This window comes from Rana temporaria, chromosome 9 (genome assembly GCF_905171775.1).
Source record: "Rana temporaria chromosome 9, aRanTem1.1, whole genome shotgun sequence".
Classification (NCBI taxonomy): Eukaryota; Metazoa; Chordata; class Amphibia; order Anura; family Ranidae; genus Rana; species Rana temporaria.
Genome location: NC_053497.1, coordinates 99,383,257 through 99,402,387, shown reverse-complemented (window position 1 = coordinate 99,402,387; position 19,131 = coordinate 99,383,257). Strand labels below are relative to the sequence as shown.

General features: G+C 40.9%; 1 protein-coding gene across 5 annotated transcripts in view; it reads right to left on the bottom strand.

Moving 5' to 3' along the window:
* Nucleotides 1-19,131, bottom strand: part of ARHGEF9 (Cdc42 guanine nucleotide exchange factor 9) — a 469,420-nt gene that overhangs the window by 168,576 nt on the left and 281,713 nt on the right. For all 5 annotated transcript variants that reach the window (XM_040323963.1, XM_040323964.1, XM_040323965.1 and 2 more), the window contains one exon: nucleotides 3,385-3,564. In XM_040323963.1, the coding sequence (XP_040179897.1) occupies nucleotides 3,385-3,564 (180 nt within the window). The remainder of the gene's footprint in view (nucleotides 1-3,384; nucleotides 3,565-19,131) is intronic.

The window sequence follows — 19,131 nt, the reverse complement described above, 5'->3', positions numbered from 1 at the left end:
ATAACACGCACACATTATTTTCAATTGATTTGCAGGGTGAAAAAGTGAGTGTTATGCACTAATAAATACAGTATATCCTCTGTAATGCCTGACTACCTATTTTACAGCTATTGACAGCCATTGACAAACAATTTCAGCTATTACTAGACACACTTTGTCATTGGTTTACTAAAGGTAAATAGGCTGTTCACTTTGAACACTGTTTAATGAAGCTTGCTTCAGTGCTTAATGAATGCAGGAACGTTTTATTTTGCAAAGAATACCCAATCACATGCTAGGAAAATGTAAAAAAAAATATGCATTTTTGCTTGTACATGATTGGATGATGGAAATAAACAGAGCGTCACCCTCAATCACTAAACTCTGGGGCAAATTAACCTTACAAAGTGCAACTTCCCTTAGAAAGATTGCATATCATTTAAAGGTACCTATAGCCAATGCACACTTAGTGGCTGAGAGGGAAAGGCAAGGAGTCTAATTTGAGTCTACAAAAAGGTGTGCAAAAAACGTCCCTGTCTGTTTTTTTTTTTTTTCATAGATTCCTCCCCTTTTCTGCTGTGAAGGATTCCTTCTATTGCTGGCTGCCAAGAGTGGTCTGCATATTGAGTCACTCACCAATTAGTTCTGGCCTATGACTTCTAAGGAGAAGAGCGCTGGATTTGGCGGCCAGCTGCACATGGCAGAGGCAGGAAGAAGAACGCTGAGAGTTTGAGCTTGCCTGCCAGTACTTCACAAGGCACTCCAGTGAAGTACTGGCAAAGAACCATGCAGTGCATTTTGCCTAAAAGGGAAATTAGATGCTACTCAGTCACTCTCTTAACAATGATGAGGAACTAACTGGCCACCAAGATAATGGGTGCTACTAAACAGGGAAGTAAAATATGCCAGTGTTTATTATAAAAGGTTAAAAACGTATAGCTTGAGACTACTTTTAGGGGTGCAATATACATTGCTAGCCATGAGTGGAAAAGGGCAAAAAAAGTATATGAAATGCACAGGTTGCCAGCTACCAGTTTAAACGGGGCAGCATTACTAGTTACACAATAGGCCAGGGATATGCAATTAGTGGACCTCCAGCTGTTGCAGAACTACAATTCCCATGAGGCATGGCAAGACTGACAGCCAAAAGCATGACATCCAGAGGCAGAGGCATGATGGGACTTGTAGTTTTGAAACAGCTGGAGGTCCGCTAATTGCATATCCCTGCAATAGGCCATTAATCATCAATATTAAAGAGGTACTTTATTGGTTGATTTACTAAAGACAGCATAAATGCTGTTCACCAATCACTTAAGCAGCTTCTATCTATCTTTAATAAACCAACCCCTTTGAGTTTAGTTGACCACCAAGACAGAAGACAGACTTTTAAGGAAACAGCCATTTTTATCCAAGCATGATTTCCCATTAAAACCCCAATTAGATACATTTCCCTTAGTCCTAAATCTCTTAGGATGGCATCAGTAAGAGAGCCGCTTATATCCATATTATCAGCTCTCCCAAGCTAAAAATCATCCACAGGAAACTACATATAGAGATTGTAGCAGCTGCACTTATGGGGCCAGATTCACAGAGCAGATACGCCGTCGTATCTGTTGTTCTATCTATGCGACTGATTCATAGAATCAGTTACGCATAAATAGCCAGAAGATCCGACAGGTGTAATTGTTTTAGGATGCATCTTAGGATGCAATACTGCGGCCGCCGCTGGGGGGAGTTTGCATCGTAATACAGCGTTGGGTATGCAAATTAGGAGTTACGGCGATCCACAAAGATTTTTCCCGTCGTTACGTCGTCGCGAGTGTTAGATTTCTGTCGCAAAGATATGGCACCTTTAACTAGTAGCCGACCAGCCACCGTCATTATACGGCGGCAGGTCGGCTCTCCTGGGCGAGAGCCCGTAGCTTTACGTCCTATCGTATAGCCGCCACTAGGGGGCGCGTGCGCGCCGCCGGAGGCGCGCGCGCGCGCTCCCCGCTCGCCCCCGACTCCCGTGCGTGTGCCCGGCGGGCGCGATCGCCGCCGGGCACACGCGATCGCTCGGTACAGAGCGGGGAACGGGAGCTGTGTGTGTAAACACACAGCTCTCGTTCCTGTCAGCAGGGGAAATGCTGATTTTCTGTTCATACAATGTATGAACAGAAAATCAGTGTTTCCCCTAGTGAGGCCACCCCCCCCCCCACAGTAAGAACACACCCAGGCATACTTAACCCCTTCCCCGCCCCCTAGTGTTAACCCCTTCACTGCCAGTGGCATTTTTATAGTAATCTAATGCATTTTTATAGCACTGATCGCTATAAAAATGCCAATGGTCCCAAAAATGTGTCAAAAATGTCCGAAGTGTCCGCCATAATGTCGCAATACCGAAAAAAAAATCGCTGATCGCCGCCATTACTAGTAAAAAAAATATTAATAAAAATGCCATAAAAATACCCCCTATTTTGTAAACACTATAACTTTTGCGCAAACCAATCAATAAACACTTATTGCGATTTTTTTTACGAAAAATATGTAGAAGAATACGTATCGGCCTAAACTGAGGAAAAAAAATGTTTTTTTATATATTTTTGGGGGATATTTATTACAGCAAAAAGTAAAAAATATTCATTTTTTTCAAAATTGTCGCTCTATTTTTGTTTATAGCGCAAAAAATAAAAAACGCAGAGGTGATCAAATACCACCAAAAGAAAGCTCTATTTGTGGGAAAAAAAGGACGCCAATTTTGTTTGGGAGCCACGTCGCACGACCGCGCAATTGTCTGTTAAAGCGACGCAGTCCCGAATCGCAAAAAGTACTCTGGTCTTTAGGCAGCAATATGTTCCGGGGGGTAAGTGGTTAACATTGTGTAAAAGTACTCCACCATGTTAAAGTATGCCCGTCTTTCCCGCGTCGCTTTTGAATTTTTTTTTTATTTTTTATTTTTCCCGGCGCAAGTCTTTTTTTCACGTCGCGATTCAGAAAACGTTGGCGCGTCGTAATTTCACGCAAAGCACTTCGGGAAATTTGCAACCGGAGCATGCGCAGTACGTCTGGCACAGGAGCGTGCCTAATTTAAATGGTACCCGCCCCATTTGAATTGGGCCGCCTTGCGCCGGACCTGTTTACGATACACCGCCGCAAATTTCCAGGTAAGTGCTTTGTGGATCGGGCACTAAATCGGAAAATTTGCAGCGGTGTAACGTAAACGGGTTACGTTACGTTCCATATAAAGAGACTGGTCTGTATTTTAGCACACAAAGTGTTTGTGGTTATGAAAAGTAACAATATTCCTCATGGTTAAATGCTGTGCAGTTTATACATTTTCATAATTGAAATATTCTTGTTGTATTACATCTCAGAATCATAATTTTTTTAATTACATTGCCTCAATGAACTGGGGTCACTTACCCTCACAAAGCTGGCAGGAAACCATCCTTCCTCATCATCAATCTGACCCCACCACCAATCCTTGTTGGAAGCATCTAGGACTTTGATGACGTCGCCGGCTTTAAATGCCAACTCCCGGTTGGCCATGGTGACGTGATCCCATGCTGCCTCAGCACTTACAATAGATCCACCGCTGATTAGCTGTATAAAATAAGAGGAAATCGCTGTTAGTTATATTAAGTCATTTGAGCTGCTGCGATTAAACAGGGTGAACACAGTCCAGCACACAGAAAAGGGACAGAATACAAAAAACTCCACACAGAAGACAGGTAATGAATGATTGCATCAGCGGCACTGCCCAGCCTGATTCAATCGACACCACCACAATACCAATCAGCCTGTACAGTAACCCTAACACCATGTTACAATCAGAACCTGGGTACATTCACTGACACAAAAAAAGACACACTGACGTTTATTAAAATTGGAATAAGGCACCATTGACGTAAAGACAATCAGATACCTTTTTATGAATCACACATTGCTCTTAACAATTCATTTCTAGCCATTTTGGTAATGTGACTGAGCATCTAAAAATCACCCATGTATCATACTCTATATCTATAGCTGCATGAATGTTAAGAAGAAATCTCCCTAAAAGGAAACATACAGCAAAAAATAACCTGACAAGGGTTTTACCCTTCCTTATTCTATCCAAAGCAAAAACAGTGATTTCAGTTTGCTGAAAAAAAAGTAACTGGCAACAGTTAGTTCAAGATTTCTAATTACCTAGCTTAAAGTGGACTTTGCCGTAAAAGGCAAGGTTTGCTTGTAATGCTTGGCCCCCCTCCCCCTGAAAAATTACCTGGTGTCAGTAGGTGTAAAAGGTACCAGTAAAGAAACAAGTCAGAAAAAAACTTCTTACAGTACCCCTTTTATCTTCTGCCAGTGGGGCCCAGGCAAGGATGACATCCCACTCCTTGTAGCGGGATTTGGGTAAATACAGAGAAGCCAAAATCTTGTGAAAAGACACTTGTAACAAACTGGGTTGTCTTCTTGTAAGATTTTGATAGCTCTGTATTCCCCGGGAATATTCCCAAAAGGATGGTGACATCACGCCCAGCAATGCAGAAGACGGAGGTAAAGTAAAATAAAATATTGCAGGTGACTTTTGCAGGGGTGGGGGGGGGGGGGGGGCAGGCAGTATATGTGGACCTTGCAAGGTTTGCTTTAAAGTGGTTGTAAAGCCACTTTTCTTGTTCCTATAATTGTGGTAATATTAGAGTATGTTCCCCAATGCATGTTATTTATATTAAAAAAAAATGCAGCTTCATGCCTAATTTCAGAGCACCTCTTGGTGATCACGTGACCGCAGCTGTCTTCCCCAATTTGACAGCTACAGCAGGTGGGGGCAGAAAATACCCGGCTGGCAGCAGCTGGAAAGAGGGGCGGAGAGCTGCGGGTGGCCACGTGAGTGCCCAGGGGCACTCTGAAATTAGGTATGAAGCAGCATTTTTTTTAAATAACATGCACTGGGGCACATACTGTTATATAAAACTGGGAATTATAGGAATAAAACAATGATTTTTGGAGCAGGATTGAGTGATTGGCATTGACACGCTAACAGGAAGGGAGGGGGGATAGGACGAGAGAGAGAGGGAGCAAGGAGACACAGTGGATGATGAAGGCACGTAAACTGACCACAGTGACAGGGCTCAGCAGCCATGATAAACTGTGGTCAGTTTACAGGGGGAGGGAAAAACCAGGCAGGATCAACCAGGTATTTTAGGTGATAAGGGGGACCAAATTACACATAACAAGCTATGTCCTGTTATTCATGCTTTAAGGCAGTGGTCATCAACCTTGTCCTGCAGGACCCACTAACAGGCCAGGTTTGCAAGATAACTGAAATACATCACAGCTGATATCATTTGCTCCTCAGTGATTGCAGTATTCTAGACTGCATCTCCCCAAGGTAATACATAAAACCTGGCCTGTTAGTGGGCCCTGCAGGACAGGGTTGATGACCACTGCTTTAAGGGAACAGGATCTATTTTTTTTAATTTTTTAGGGTAACAAACTCTTTAAAGCAGCAATAATATGCACTGCTGAATGGAGTTCTGTTTAAGTGCTGATGAAACTGATTACAATAACTGGATTTGGGGGACCAGAACTAGTTAAAAATAGTCAGAACCTTATAAAAATCAATACATAAAGCATTTTTACACCATAATTGTCTTTACGCATATAATACTTTTCTCTTCTACACACTTGGAAGACTGTAAGCACATCAACTACTCCCTAATTAAAGGCAAACATTAAATGATATATAATTAATTTGTAAACAAGTTACATTATACAATAGTAAATGTCGCTAAATTCTAAATATAAGTCAAAGTAAATTTAAAGCAGAAACAATGAACATTTTTGTTATTTGTAATTATTTTGGTCTAAAATATAAAAACTGGTTTAATGAAAAGTCAGATGTTAGGGCCAGGTAACATCCTGAATAACACAGGAGCATTTTGTGCATTACTGTGTGATTCACATGCAATCCAGGTGCAGTGTGATTTCAGCCCATTCATTTGAATGGGCTGAAATTGCGCAGGACCACAACAAAAGTAGTGCATGCACTACCTTTGCTACCTGCGTTTGGGGGTGTCATTAAGTTAACACTGACACCCGCTGCAGATCGTAAGTGTGGTGCATTTGGAACGCATTGCTGGAAACCTGTTTTTCCTGTACCACATTCTGGTGTGAGCTGGCCCTTAAGAAGTAGAAAATGTTCACTTAGTGAATAAAGTTAAGCTCTGTTTAGGAATGAGATTCGAGCTCCCCTCAAAATTTGGTTCAAGGCGAATATTTGGGATTTTTATTTGAGACGAATCCCAAACTGTTGGATAATACGTTTGTGAGTTTGCTCCAGAGATTAGGAACAACTCATAATGCACTGTTTAACCTTTGCCTCTGGTTGCTTAAGTCACAAGGGACAATTATATGAAGGAATATATAACCACATAATCACAGCAGCCATATTGTCAGTGGGCGTTTGAGCTGTCAGAAGGAAGCTGACAATTCTGTTGTTATGTGCTTTAGAGTTTTAGAATGTGGACTGCAGTGATGGGCTACATATCCTTTGGTACCCAATTGCATAACACCATAAACAGCTTTAAGGCATGCCCAAGCCTGTACTTTAAAAGATGTGAATATTTATTTTCAATCATTTTTATTGAAGTTTTCAAAAGAACAGGTAAGTCCAAAAACAGTCCAATGATTTTCTTTGGTCCATCGAAGCATAGAGTAGTGGTTACAACAGATAAGATATCATCCATCAATAGCATAAAACCCATATGTAAACCATTATGAGGTCAGATAGCTGAGCCATAATTTATATGGATCTGTGAACTACTTGAACATGTTCTTCAAGGAACAAGGTGTTTGAAGAAAAGCTCACATCGGACTTTTGCTGTCGGAATTTGCGATCGTGTGTACGGGGCATTAGCGAAGAAAATTCAGACAGCAACAAATGTTCCCATTAGGTAAATTCCCAAGGCAAGGGGAGAACATGAATCTACTCACCAGGAACACAGACAGCAATACAAATCTAAAAAGGGGTTATAATCCTTCCCTACTCTCTAACATGGGACTGGATAAAAATGTAATGTATCCTATATTATTGGCAGATACAAATGAAACAGTAGCTGTTGATAAATAAATATAGGTAATGCACAAACTGAATTCAATTTACTGCATAACCTATATGACATGTCAGCCATTAAAGAGATGGGTTGATAACCCAATTCCATAATGTCACGACTTTATAGAATTGAGAATTTTAGTAAATTGCAGGCCTTTATGTTTATATGATTACATTCTCCCCTACATCACTATCAGATGCAAGATCCAAACTCTTTAAAGCGGAGGTTCACCCAAAAAATATGTATATCTGACCAACTTCCTTATATTCGTAACAAGTACAGTCCGCAATTTTTTTAATGCTTTACGTACCTTGTAATCCATCTTTTCAATCTACTTCTCCCCGCAGGAGTAGACGTTTCTATGCCTAGGGGGATTGTCATCTGGGAGGTCGCCCAGATGACTGACGTCTGTTCCCCCCGGCAGATAAGGCCCCACCCCCCATATTGCGTAGGCGCACAAATCCCCCTAGGCATTGAAACGCCTACTCCCGCGGGGAGAAGTAGATTGAAAAGATGGATTACAAGGTACGTAAAGCATAAAAAAATAAATAAATTGCGGACTGTACTTGTTACGAATATAAGGAAGTTGGTCAGATATACATGTTATTAGGGTGAACCTCTGCTTTAAGTCAACAATGCAGCGAGAAAGAAACAGTCTTCCAGACAAAGCTGAGCAGAGCTAACTATCCCTAGGACAGAAGACAGCACTGGATAATGTCACAAGCCTCCAAAACCTCTACTATCTGTTAGAAATGTTTTGGACCATGGAACATGCAACTTAAATCTGGTTCATCCCCCAAGAGCCCTACCACAGGATACTAGATTAAATATGGTAGCTTAAAGTAGAACTATTAGCAAAACCTTTTTATTGTTATTTTGGAAAGAGCAAGGGAGATTTCCCTTCACGTTCTATCCCAAAGCCAAACAAAAAGTTAGAGGCAATCCCTGCAAAGTAAGGGATCTCCTTGGGGACCCCCAGGTCTCCAGAACTAGTGTCCCCATTAGAAGATTTCCCCCCTCTTACTTTTCTGGGGGCAACCCAAATTTTGGGATCTTCTTTTAATTTCATGTTCAAGGATAATAGTAAACAGGACAAATAGAGAGGATAAATCTCCTTAATGGGGGCACTTACAGCAATAAAAATTGACAAGCGTTCGATTCCTTCTCCACGCAAAAAAAAATGCCTATAGTTATACTTTAATGTTTTGCTCAATACCAAGCACTGTAGCTAAATAAAGTTGGCAAAGAGTCATTACAAAAAAGTTGATATACCGTAGGCATGATAAATAACTAGACATGCAAACACAAAAGTGGGCTTACTCAATAAAACAATACAAAGTAGTTCCCATAATCAAAATCCATCTTGCACTGTTCTGGGTTCAGTAATATATATTTTAAACTATTAATGTGTGTTACTGAACTTTGCATGTTTCACATTGTATTGTTAAATGCCAAAACTTTTCAGTTCCCAAGGACAGCTGAACCTTATTCATAAAACAAAGTACTGTAAAGTACAATAGCAACTAGTACTAGTCCTTTGTGATTTTTTCTTTTGGCAAAAATCAGTTTTGTTGCTCTAAAGACAGCCACTATTATTATTATGTTTTGTTCCACATTGCTTAAATAAGCGATAATTTAGGATCAGCATTTCCATTATTTGAGTGCTATAAAAACTGAGCCAAAAAAGTATATCAAATCTCAAAGAAGGTTTAATATTCTGACTAATGTCAAATCTGTCTCTTTGGTAGCCAGAGGTTGGGGTTCATCCTGGGAAGACTATATTGCTTTACTGCTGTGTGGTCTGCATGGAGACCCAAGTCCTGTCTGTACTGTCTGGTCAGGGTGTCTTTATTACCAGAATGACTGAACAGAATCACAAATCTTTTGGTAGCTAAAATGGTTTACTAATACATATTTCAATTGTGCACATAGATCTTTGCCCGTGGTTTAGCTTTAAAGAGGTAAGCTCAGTTAATCTTATATTAGGTCAGTTGTTTTCAGTCAATGATAAACAACCTCTAATTTTTTCATACTTGTTCACTTAATTTTTATAAATAGTAGTAATCAGTAGGAAACACATCTGGCATTTTTAAAGTGAAACTATGGCTGTCCCCACTGTACAAAAATATGTTAAAATGATTCACAGAAACAAGGCGCCAAAACACCACTATTCTCTAGTGCAGAAGTCTCCAAACTGTGGCCTTTTGCTTGCCTTTATGTGGCCCTTGGGGCATTATTCCATCCAATGACACAAACAATGGGGCATAATTTCTGTCGCTAACACCAACATAGGACACTATTCCTCCCACTGACACATCAAAATGGCACGATTCTTTCCACTGACACCAACGATGGGACACAGTTCCTCCCACTGACACAAACAATGGCCAGAATTCCTCCCATTGACACCAACGATTGGGCAGAATTCCTGCCACTGACACCAACAATGTAGCATTATTCCTCCCACTGACACCAAAGATGGAGCAGAATTCCTCCCACTGACACCAAAGAAAGATAGATTGTTTACTCTCACTGGATGACAGGGAATTTTGTACTCCGTCTGGCCCTAGTCCAACTCCTCTAAAGTCTGAAGGACAGTAAACTGGCTCTCTTTGTGTAGAAAGTTTGGAAACCCCTGCTCTAGTGCAAGAAAAATGAAGACGCTCTGACCAATAAATATAAAAAAAAGGCTAAAAAAAAGAATTGGCATGCCGTCCCCTCGATTTATCAGGCAATGCAACCTGACTCATTGCTTAAGCAAGTGTGAGTGAATGAATTTGGGTGTTAATATAAATCATATTTTCAGGTGATTACAGAATATTCTTTATATATATATATATATATATATATATATATATATATATATATATATATATATATATATATATATATATATATATAAAAACAGTTAACATTCCCGGCATGCCGGAAATGCTTGCTGTTACATTGGTTGTGCTCTCAATCAAACTGTCAAACCATCCAATGACCGGTATCATAATGGATCACATGTGCAGCATTATGGCAGTTGCAGATTAAACAGAGGCCAAGATGGCGGCTTCCTTGGCTGAAAACAATAATAGGGTTTACTTACACTTTAAAATAAGTGTTGTGTACTTGTGTGACCCTAGCCTATGGCAGAATCGTACTAAGTAAGCACTAGGAGCAGTAGATGTCTACTAGTACTTCATGTAAATAATACGCATTTCATGTTGGCATGTGCACCAGGGTCTCTACATTGGAGGGGTATGACTATTTATTACCACCAAACATGTTACTTAATCTCAGTCCAGCCAACCCCTATCCCGTTATTTTTAAGAGTCCAAGAAACATTTTAGCTTTAAAGAGTATAATTATATTGTCAAATGTACGTTTAACACTAAATAACATTGTAAGTAATTCTATCCCGTTCTGTCCAGACTTTGTCATGCTTCATAATAAAAGAGGCATAAACTGATGGCCCAGGACACACAGAGAAAAGGCCAGTGAAAGGAACACGGAATGTGTAATGAATATCTTCCCATGGCCGAGCCTGCAGGCTGGAGATAAGGGCACTTATACTGCCAGACCATTGTGAAAACCGTCTGCAACACTAGCCAAGTGTGTTGGGCTGAGAAAACAAGTCAGCGCCAGCACTCAGCAAGATCTAGTCTGCAACATAGCTGACACCTTTACTTTCCTCTTACCTCACTTGCGTTGTCCTAATTCTTAAAAAGAGTACATGAAATAAAATAACGCTGTGGCTAGAGGCGTAATCTTATAATACTTACTCAGCATCTCAAGGTTGAGAACGTACAGGACATTTCCAACAGTTCCCAATCTGAATCTTAAAGGTGCATTAATTAACCTCAAAAAATGTAACTGACTTATCGTGTCTAAGTACACAAGGCACGACATTTACTATTATTTGTGGAGTTTATGAGCGAAAACAGGGTTGTGACTGCTTGCTTTTTCTGTGCCCCCCCCCCACACTTTGTGAGAAAAGCCACAGTTCAGGTTCTACCTCCACACACCTTCATTACATATATCAGTTGGAGCCATACTCTAAATCTAAAACATGACCACCAGAAAGAGGTCCGGCTGGAAGATCATGGAACTTTGAGAGTTTTATATAATAAAGAGCAGGACGGGAGACTCCAAAAAATGAAGGTGGCGGGGAGAGGGGCACATCTCCTCCCGCTGCTTGTAAAAGGAATCCAGTGGCTAATTAGTCACTATGATTGCTTTTACAAGAAAGTCGGCCATCAGCTCTAAAAAACTTTACTTACAGGCTTCATCCAGGTATAACCAATAGGTATGTTGCTGGAGCTAAAGTGCATATAGGTTGCCATTTTCTCAACCTCTGAATGTGCTAGTTGACTGGTTGCTGTGCTCATCCTTTTGCCTCGTACACACAACCGGTTTTCCTGTCCGAAAAAAAACTGCGATGAGAGATTTTGGCCGGGAATTCCAAACCGTGTGTATGCTCTATCGCAGTTTTTCCGATGGAAAATCTGCCAAAAAAAAAAAAGAGAGCAGGATCTCTTTTTTCTGTCAGAAAAAAAACCTAGTGGAAAACCGGTCGTCTGTATGCTTTTCCAACGGGAAAAAAACGAGCATGCTCGGAAACAATTTGACGAATGCTCGGAAGCATAGAACTTCATTTTGTCAGATCGTCGTAGTGTTTTACGTCACAGCGTTCTTGGCAGTCAAAAGTTTACCGGACTTTTGTGTGACCGTGTGTATGCAAGGCAGGCTTGAGAGGAATTCCAATGGGAAAACCATTGTTTTTTTATATGTGTACGAGGCATTTGAGTTCAGTACGTTCTGTTCCACTGACAAGGGACACATATATGGTAGTGCTTTATACTCTTCCTTTTCATTTTAAATAGGGGGGGGGGATGTTGATTACCGACAAAACAGACAAAAATCTAAAAAACCTCCCAGAAAGTTTGCTTTTTCACTGTGCTCTGCCCTCAGTTTGTGAGGTAAGTAATATAGGGCCAGATTCACAAAAGGGATACGACGGTGTATCTCCTGATACGCCGTCGTATCTCTGTTTCTATCTATGCGACTGATTCATAGAATCAGTTACGCATAGATATCCCTAAGATCCGACAGGTGTAATTGTTTTACACTGTCGGATCTTAGGATGCAGTACCGCGGGCGCCGCTGGGGGGAGTTTGCGTCGTAAACCAGCGTTGGGTATGCAAATTAGGAGTTACGGCGGATCCACGACGGATTTTCGCGTTCACTACGTCGCCGCTAGTCTAGTTTCCCGTCGCAAAGTTAGTCGTTGTTTTAGGTGCCCTAACTTTAGTCAGCAAACGTATTGCTGTCTAAAGTATGGCCGTCGTTCCCGCGTCGAAATTTAAAAATGAACGTCGTTTGCGTAAGCCGTCCGGGAATACGTAATTACGCTACGCGCGTCGCCGTTCGAAAAAATGACGTCACGGCGCGCAAAGCACAATGGGAATTGCGCAACTGAGCATGCGCAGTAGGTCCGGCGCGGGAGCGCGCCTAATTTAAATGGCACACGCCCATTTGAATTGGCCCGCCTTGCGCCGGAGGCCGCCGGCGTAGTTTTCATCGCAAGTGCTCTGTGAATCAGGCATACGATACGTTACGCCGCCGCTCCCCTACGTGAATCTGGCCCATAGTTTTTAATGGATTCATAGTCAAGTACCAGTTTCCTCTGACTACCTTATTTATAAAAGGATTTTGAGTCATACTCATTCTTAAAGTGACTCTGTCACTTAAAGCAGTATTAAACCGAGGAGTAAACATTTATTATATTGCAGCTTACCAACTTTTAGATGTGCTGGCTACATTCATTGTTTTTTTTTTTTAGCTCCCTTTCTTTTATTTTTTACCTGGTTATTTACGCCAGTAAGGCTGGCCATACATTATGCAATTTTCTTTACCTCAACCACGGGTTATCCCAAAAGGAAAAAACGATTGAAACTAATTATAAAGTGTGAGCTTCTATTTGTTAGTATATTAAAATTTTCTAGTAATCTAACACATCCTTTCCCCCAGACTGACAATGCTGCTGTCCCTCCAGTGTGCATTCCTCCGGAGTGGTGTCTCTCTAATTAATAGGCATGTACCTAGCCAGATCACAGGGGAAAAAATATTACATTTTTTATTTTGGGTTTAATACCTCTTATAAAAAAAGCTGCTCTAACGTACTGGCATCTAGAGATAGTCTTGCATACTAATAGACACTTTCATTGCCCGCAAAATGCTTTCAATGGCATAATTAATATATAAAATGGTAGGTAATAAGAGATGTTCATTGTTAGTGTTAACATATCCTTTAATTATCAAGAGTTTTTGGGACTGCTAGTTTCAGAAAGGAAAAACATCATCATTATTATCTCTGTCACATTCCAGACAGAGCAACAAGTTGGTGCTGGAGAGGACAATAGCGTCAACAGAAAGCATGGACTGGTATTGCTCCTCTTCTCCCTCTGGCCAATAAGGACAAGTGGAACCAGAGGGAAAGGAGACCCCTATATTAGAGCTGCACGATTAATCGTCAAGAATCGTTATTGCGACCTTTTTCCCATTGCGATCTTGACACAGGGTTTCAAGATCTTGGGCATGAAAAGCATTTTCTCTCTGCACTTTGGTATGCAAAGAATTTCCTCTCTGCTCTCAGCCAAAAGTCAAAGTCTGGGCAGTCTGCCAAGTTTTGAAAACATTCTTTATCAGTGGAATGTTAAGTCTAAACATTGTATCAATTTGACTTTTACATCAAAGGAATAGACTTCTGTATGTAAATTAGGAACGTTTAACCACTTAAACACCAAACTTTTTTCTGACAGCTTTTTTCAAGTTAAAATTATTATTTGTTAGAAAATTACTTAGAACCCCCAAACATTATATATATATATATATATATATATATATATATATATATATATAGAGAGAGAGAGAGAGAGAGAGAGAGAGAGAGAGAGAGAGAGAGAGAATAAAATGGCGGTTGTTGTAATATTTTATGTCGCACTGTATTTGCGCAGCGGTCTTTTTAAATGGAATTTTTTGGTTAAAAATTACTTTAATGAATTAAAAAAAAAAAAATAGCCAGTAAAGTTAGCCCAATTTTTTTTGTATAAATGTAAAATATTTTACGCCATGAGAATCGTGATCTTTATTCTAAGCAAAAGAATTGTGATTCTCATTTTGCCCAGAATCGTGCAGCTCTACCCTATATGCAGCTGATTGGAGGCCTGGAGTAAATGTAAGGAAGGCAGATTGATCTTTAATACATCACTGTTATTTTCATTAGTTGAGTATTGTCACAATTCCCCTGCAGGTTACACAGGTAAAAACACCTACAGTATATTGTGGCCCCATACCTAGTGCCCCTTTACCCATTTGCTTACTGGGCACTTAAACCTCCCTCCTGCCCAGACCAATTTTCAGCTTTCAGCGCTCTCACTCTTTGAATGACAATTGCGTGGTCATACAACACTGTACCCAAATGAAATTTCTTATAAAAAAAATTCCCACAAATAGAGCTTTCTTTTGGTGGTATTTGATCACCTCTGCGGTTTTAATTTTTTGTCAAAAAAATAAAAAAATACAGATTTTTTTTTAAAAAATACAAAACCGTTTTATATTTTGTTATAAAATTTTGCAAACAGGTAATTTTTCTCCACTGATGTGCACGATGGGCTGCACTGATGGGCACCGATAAGGTGGCACTGGTATGCACTGATAGGCGGCACTGGTGGGCACTGAGAGGTGACACTGAGAGGTGGCACTGAAGGGCATTGATAGATGGCCCTGGTGTGCACTGATAATTGGCACTAATAGGTGGCACTGATAGATGTACTGATAGCTGGCAGTGATGGGCACTGATAGGTGGCAGTGATGGGCACTGATCAGCACTGGTAGGTGAGACTGATTGGCACCACTGGTGGGCATTGATAGGTGGCACTCGTAGGCATAGATAGGTGGCACTGTTTTGTACTGGTGTTCACTGTGGGCACTGGCAGGGGGCACTTGCAGGAGGGACAGGTGGGTACTGATGAGGTGGATGTGCCTCTTTCACTTGGGACTGATGTCCCTTACACAAAAGTCGGTGATCGGCTTTTTTTTCTCCTCACGCTGTCAGCATGAGAAAAAAAAAAAAAGATTACAGAGCTTTTGTTTACTGCTGATCACATTCAGTTGATCACGTGGTAAGGGGCCGGGACCGGCCCCTTACTCGGATCTGTGATCACCCGAGTCTAAGTGACTCGGTGATCACAGCGCGCAGGGAGCGTGCAAAGGGGAGGCTAGCAATTCAGGTCCGCGCTGTAGCTGTCATTCGGCTACAGTGCAGATGCCAAGTGGTTAATTACACCACTATTATCCCCACAATTCACAAAGGTATTGGTCCCCCCTTTCTCTCTCCTCCCAGGCACACAGATTTCTAAACGTTCCCAAATATAGCAGTGCCTTCAGTGTTCTTGTAAGATTTGCTTTGATCCTTGCTGCTCTTTAAGCATTGTGCTTGCTGTACTACATTCGTAAACCTTCTATGCAAATTTAAGAATGAACTTGCGGTGATTTGCAGATAATAACATCTGCTTATCACTGGTAAGAAAAGCTTGCTGTGATCAGTCACCATTCTCTATCACAGGCTAATTCATACATCGCCATGTCATCTCGCTAGCCGTACACTTGTTTAAGACACTATCTAGGAGATGCATAGAGTATCGGGGCTAGGACAATTTTTGCCTGCAATCCGCTGGAACACGTAACTGGGCCTAATACATCATTTAAGCTTTGCCAGTGCTTTGCTCCTGAATTATTGTATGCTCTGTAGGAGATTTTCAGGCAACTGCTGCTGTGTGAGTCACTGATTGTGATTCCTCCTACGCTCCCATCCTACCCTGATCTATATTTAGAAATTCAGGCCAAGAAAGTTAGAGGCTTTAACCCTTTTTTGTACAACTAACTGTGGATATGAAAGTGCTGCAAACGGGGTCATGAAAATGTCAGAAACTGCATGAGAAAATGAGCTAGTATAATTAGAATTTAAGCACTCAACCAGGCACAGAAAAGGTTAGAAAAAATACAAAATATATTTGCTTGAACCGCATAGTACATCAATAAATCTCCAGACTTGCAAAAGACATAAAACTAGTGCTAAATAGGCACATACAGTATGAGAATGATTTTCTACCAACAAGCAATAACTGGCCAACCCAAAACCCCCAAAAAAAGGCCGCCACTTTGCCACTTTACTAACTGACGATACTTGTCCTGGCCGACCGAGACCCGTTTTACCTTGTTCCAACTCTGGCTCTACACTGCCCTGCAGTGATTAGACACAAAGGGTGGGATTTATGATTTATTCCAATCACAAGCAGGGGGCAGGGATTGTGCCCATCCAGACATTCCCAGCCAGGGCAAGTACTGTGTGTAAAGTGGCGATGTGGCGGCATTTTTTGGGGGGCATCAGATCGCCCTGGGGGGGGGGGGGGGTGGTATGACTGTGTCAGTTTCATTCCGGGACACTGTATTGTCCTGAAATGAAGGTGTCGGGGACAGACCTGCAAAATGCAGGACTGTCCCGGGCAATTCAGGACATGTGGTCACTCTAATGGAGTCCCCCTTCTTTCATTGCATGTAATCTACACTTGATAAGCTTGGAAAAAGATCCCTAAATTGATGTTGTCTGGTCTTGGATACCTCCGGATACCAATCGATTGCTGTAGAATCAGTACTCCATTTACTTAGAGGCTTGGACTCGACCTGTAGGGGTCTTTGTATGAGGTGAGAGGCTAGGGCAAACTCAAAACGCACAGCGGATGGTGGAAATACTGGAATGAATTGTATTCGATTGTTTTATGCACACGCACTTTATTCTATGGACTGTTTTTCAGAATCTTTTTTAATTGGACACCATTTTTGCACTAATCGTCACTTTGGCGCATTTTGCACTTTATCTTTTAAGAACTTTTTTGCACATATTGCATTTTTGCGTGTTTTATGAAGATTTTCTTCCTTAAATATTGCACTTTATTAGACTTGTTTATTATATTATTAGCACCGATTATTAAGTATGGTTTATTAGCACTGAGTAAGTGCCACATTTTTCTGCTTTTTTATTATGTTAGCGCGTGAACACCTTTTATGTTGGTTTGCGCATTAGTATCTATACTTTTTATCATTGGTAGCATATTCCAAATATATATATATACACATATACATACATACATACATACATACATACATACATACACACAGTATATATGCGTTGCATAGATACTAGGCATTGGCACAAGTACTTCTACTCGTGCAAATGCTCTAATACTAAAGCCCATATCTTCAAGTACGGGTTCATGTGCGGGACCGGTTGCATTGTGATTTGTAAAAAGAGTCAGGTGTCATTTCGTTTAGCAGTTCGGGTACGAATTTTTAAAGTGTATGACACTGGAAATCGCATCTGAATTGGACTGAAAATCATACTTTTTTTTTTATCGCACTGAAATTACACTTAGTCCCTTTTCACAAGGGCGCCTCAGTTATTCGAGATTCGCTTGCTCAGTGGGTGGATCACTCCACTGATCCCCAGGCATAGTGGACACGAACGCTGATCCGACGGATTGAAAATAGGACCACTATCCATCTGGATTTTGCAGGCAGGATCAGATCGGATAGTGGTGGATGCCAGCGGACATCTGCCGTCCCATAGGGGGAGAGTGCAAGGTTCGAGCAGGCCTGCCTGTAAAACTGACAGGTGGACCTGATCAGACAGCCCGTGTCAAAGGGGCCTAAAAATGACATTAAAATAGGTATCGTGAGCACTTGAGAAAAAGTATTGGTACTCGTCCTTGGTCTTAAAAACTAGTGTTGTTGCATTCCTGATATACAGTTGCAATAAAAAGTATGTGAACCCTTTTGGAATTATATGGATTTCTGCACAAATTGGTCATAGAATGTGATCTGATCTTCATCCAAGTCACAACAATAGACAATCAAAGTCTGCTTAAACTAATAATACACAAAAAAGTTAATGTTACCATGTTTTTATTGAACACACCATGTAAACATTCACAGTGCAATTGGAAAAAGTATATGAACCCCTAGACTAATGACATCTCCAAGAGCTAATTGGACTCCTGTTGGCTGACACCTCACTCCAATCAATGAGATGAGATGGGAGGTGTTGGTTAGAGCTGCTCTGCCCTATAAAAAACACACACCAGTTCTGGGTTTGCTTTTCACAAGAAGCATTGCCTGATGGGAATGATGCCTCGCACAAAAGAGCTCTCAGAAGACCTACTATTAAGAATTGTTGACTTGCATAAAGCTGGAAAGGGTTATAAAAGTATCTCCAAAAGCCTTGCTGTTTATTATGTAAAAGCAAAATCGAAGGATGAGGTAAGTGAAGGAGGACTGCACCAAGGTAAATGAAGCTATTTAGGGAATTTTTTTTTTACCTTTACAACCCCTTAACCTATGACACAATGGACCCAAACCTCATTTTTCGTATAAAAAAAAATCTAGATGTCAAGCAAAAAAAAAAAAGAGAACAGTTACTATAGAATCCATATCTGTGCTGTGCCCTGAACAGTGCAGCAGTTTCCAAGGTAATTTTGCAGCTAAGCTAGTGCAACCAAGCTTGTCATGTTTGCCTTGAAGGACAACGGACCAATATATCCCCGGAGATAATAGTCTGGTTGTCTGGTTTTGGAGATCAGTTAATTTGCGTATTAGCATCACTGCCTTTGTTAACAAAAAAACAGCATTTTGAATAGATTAAAGAGACACTGGGGTTGATTTACTAAAACTGGAGCAAGCAAAATCTGGTGCTGCTGTACATGGTAGCCAATCAGCTTCTAACTTCAGCTTGTTCAATTATGCTTTGACAAAAAAACCTGAAAGCTGATTGGTTCCTATGCAGAGCTGCACCAGATTTTGCTCTCTCTAGTTTTAGTAAATTAACCCCTGTGTCATGGGGGAAGTAACTAAATTGCTGCAGACCCAAAGACTAGACAGCTTCAATTGCCTGCGCATGCCTGTAGCACACTCCAAAACCATCCTGCCCTAGACAAATCTCAAGCTGTTTTGACAGGCCATGGTTCAACGC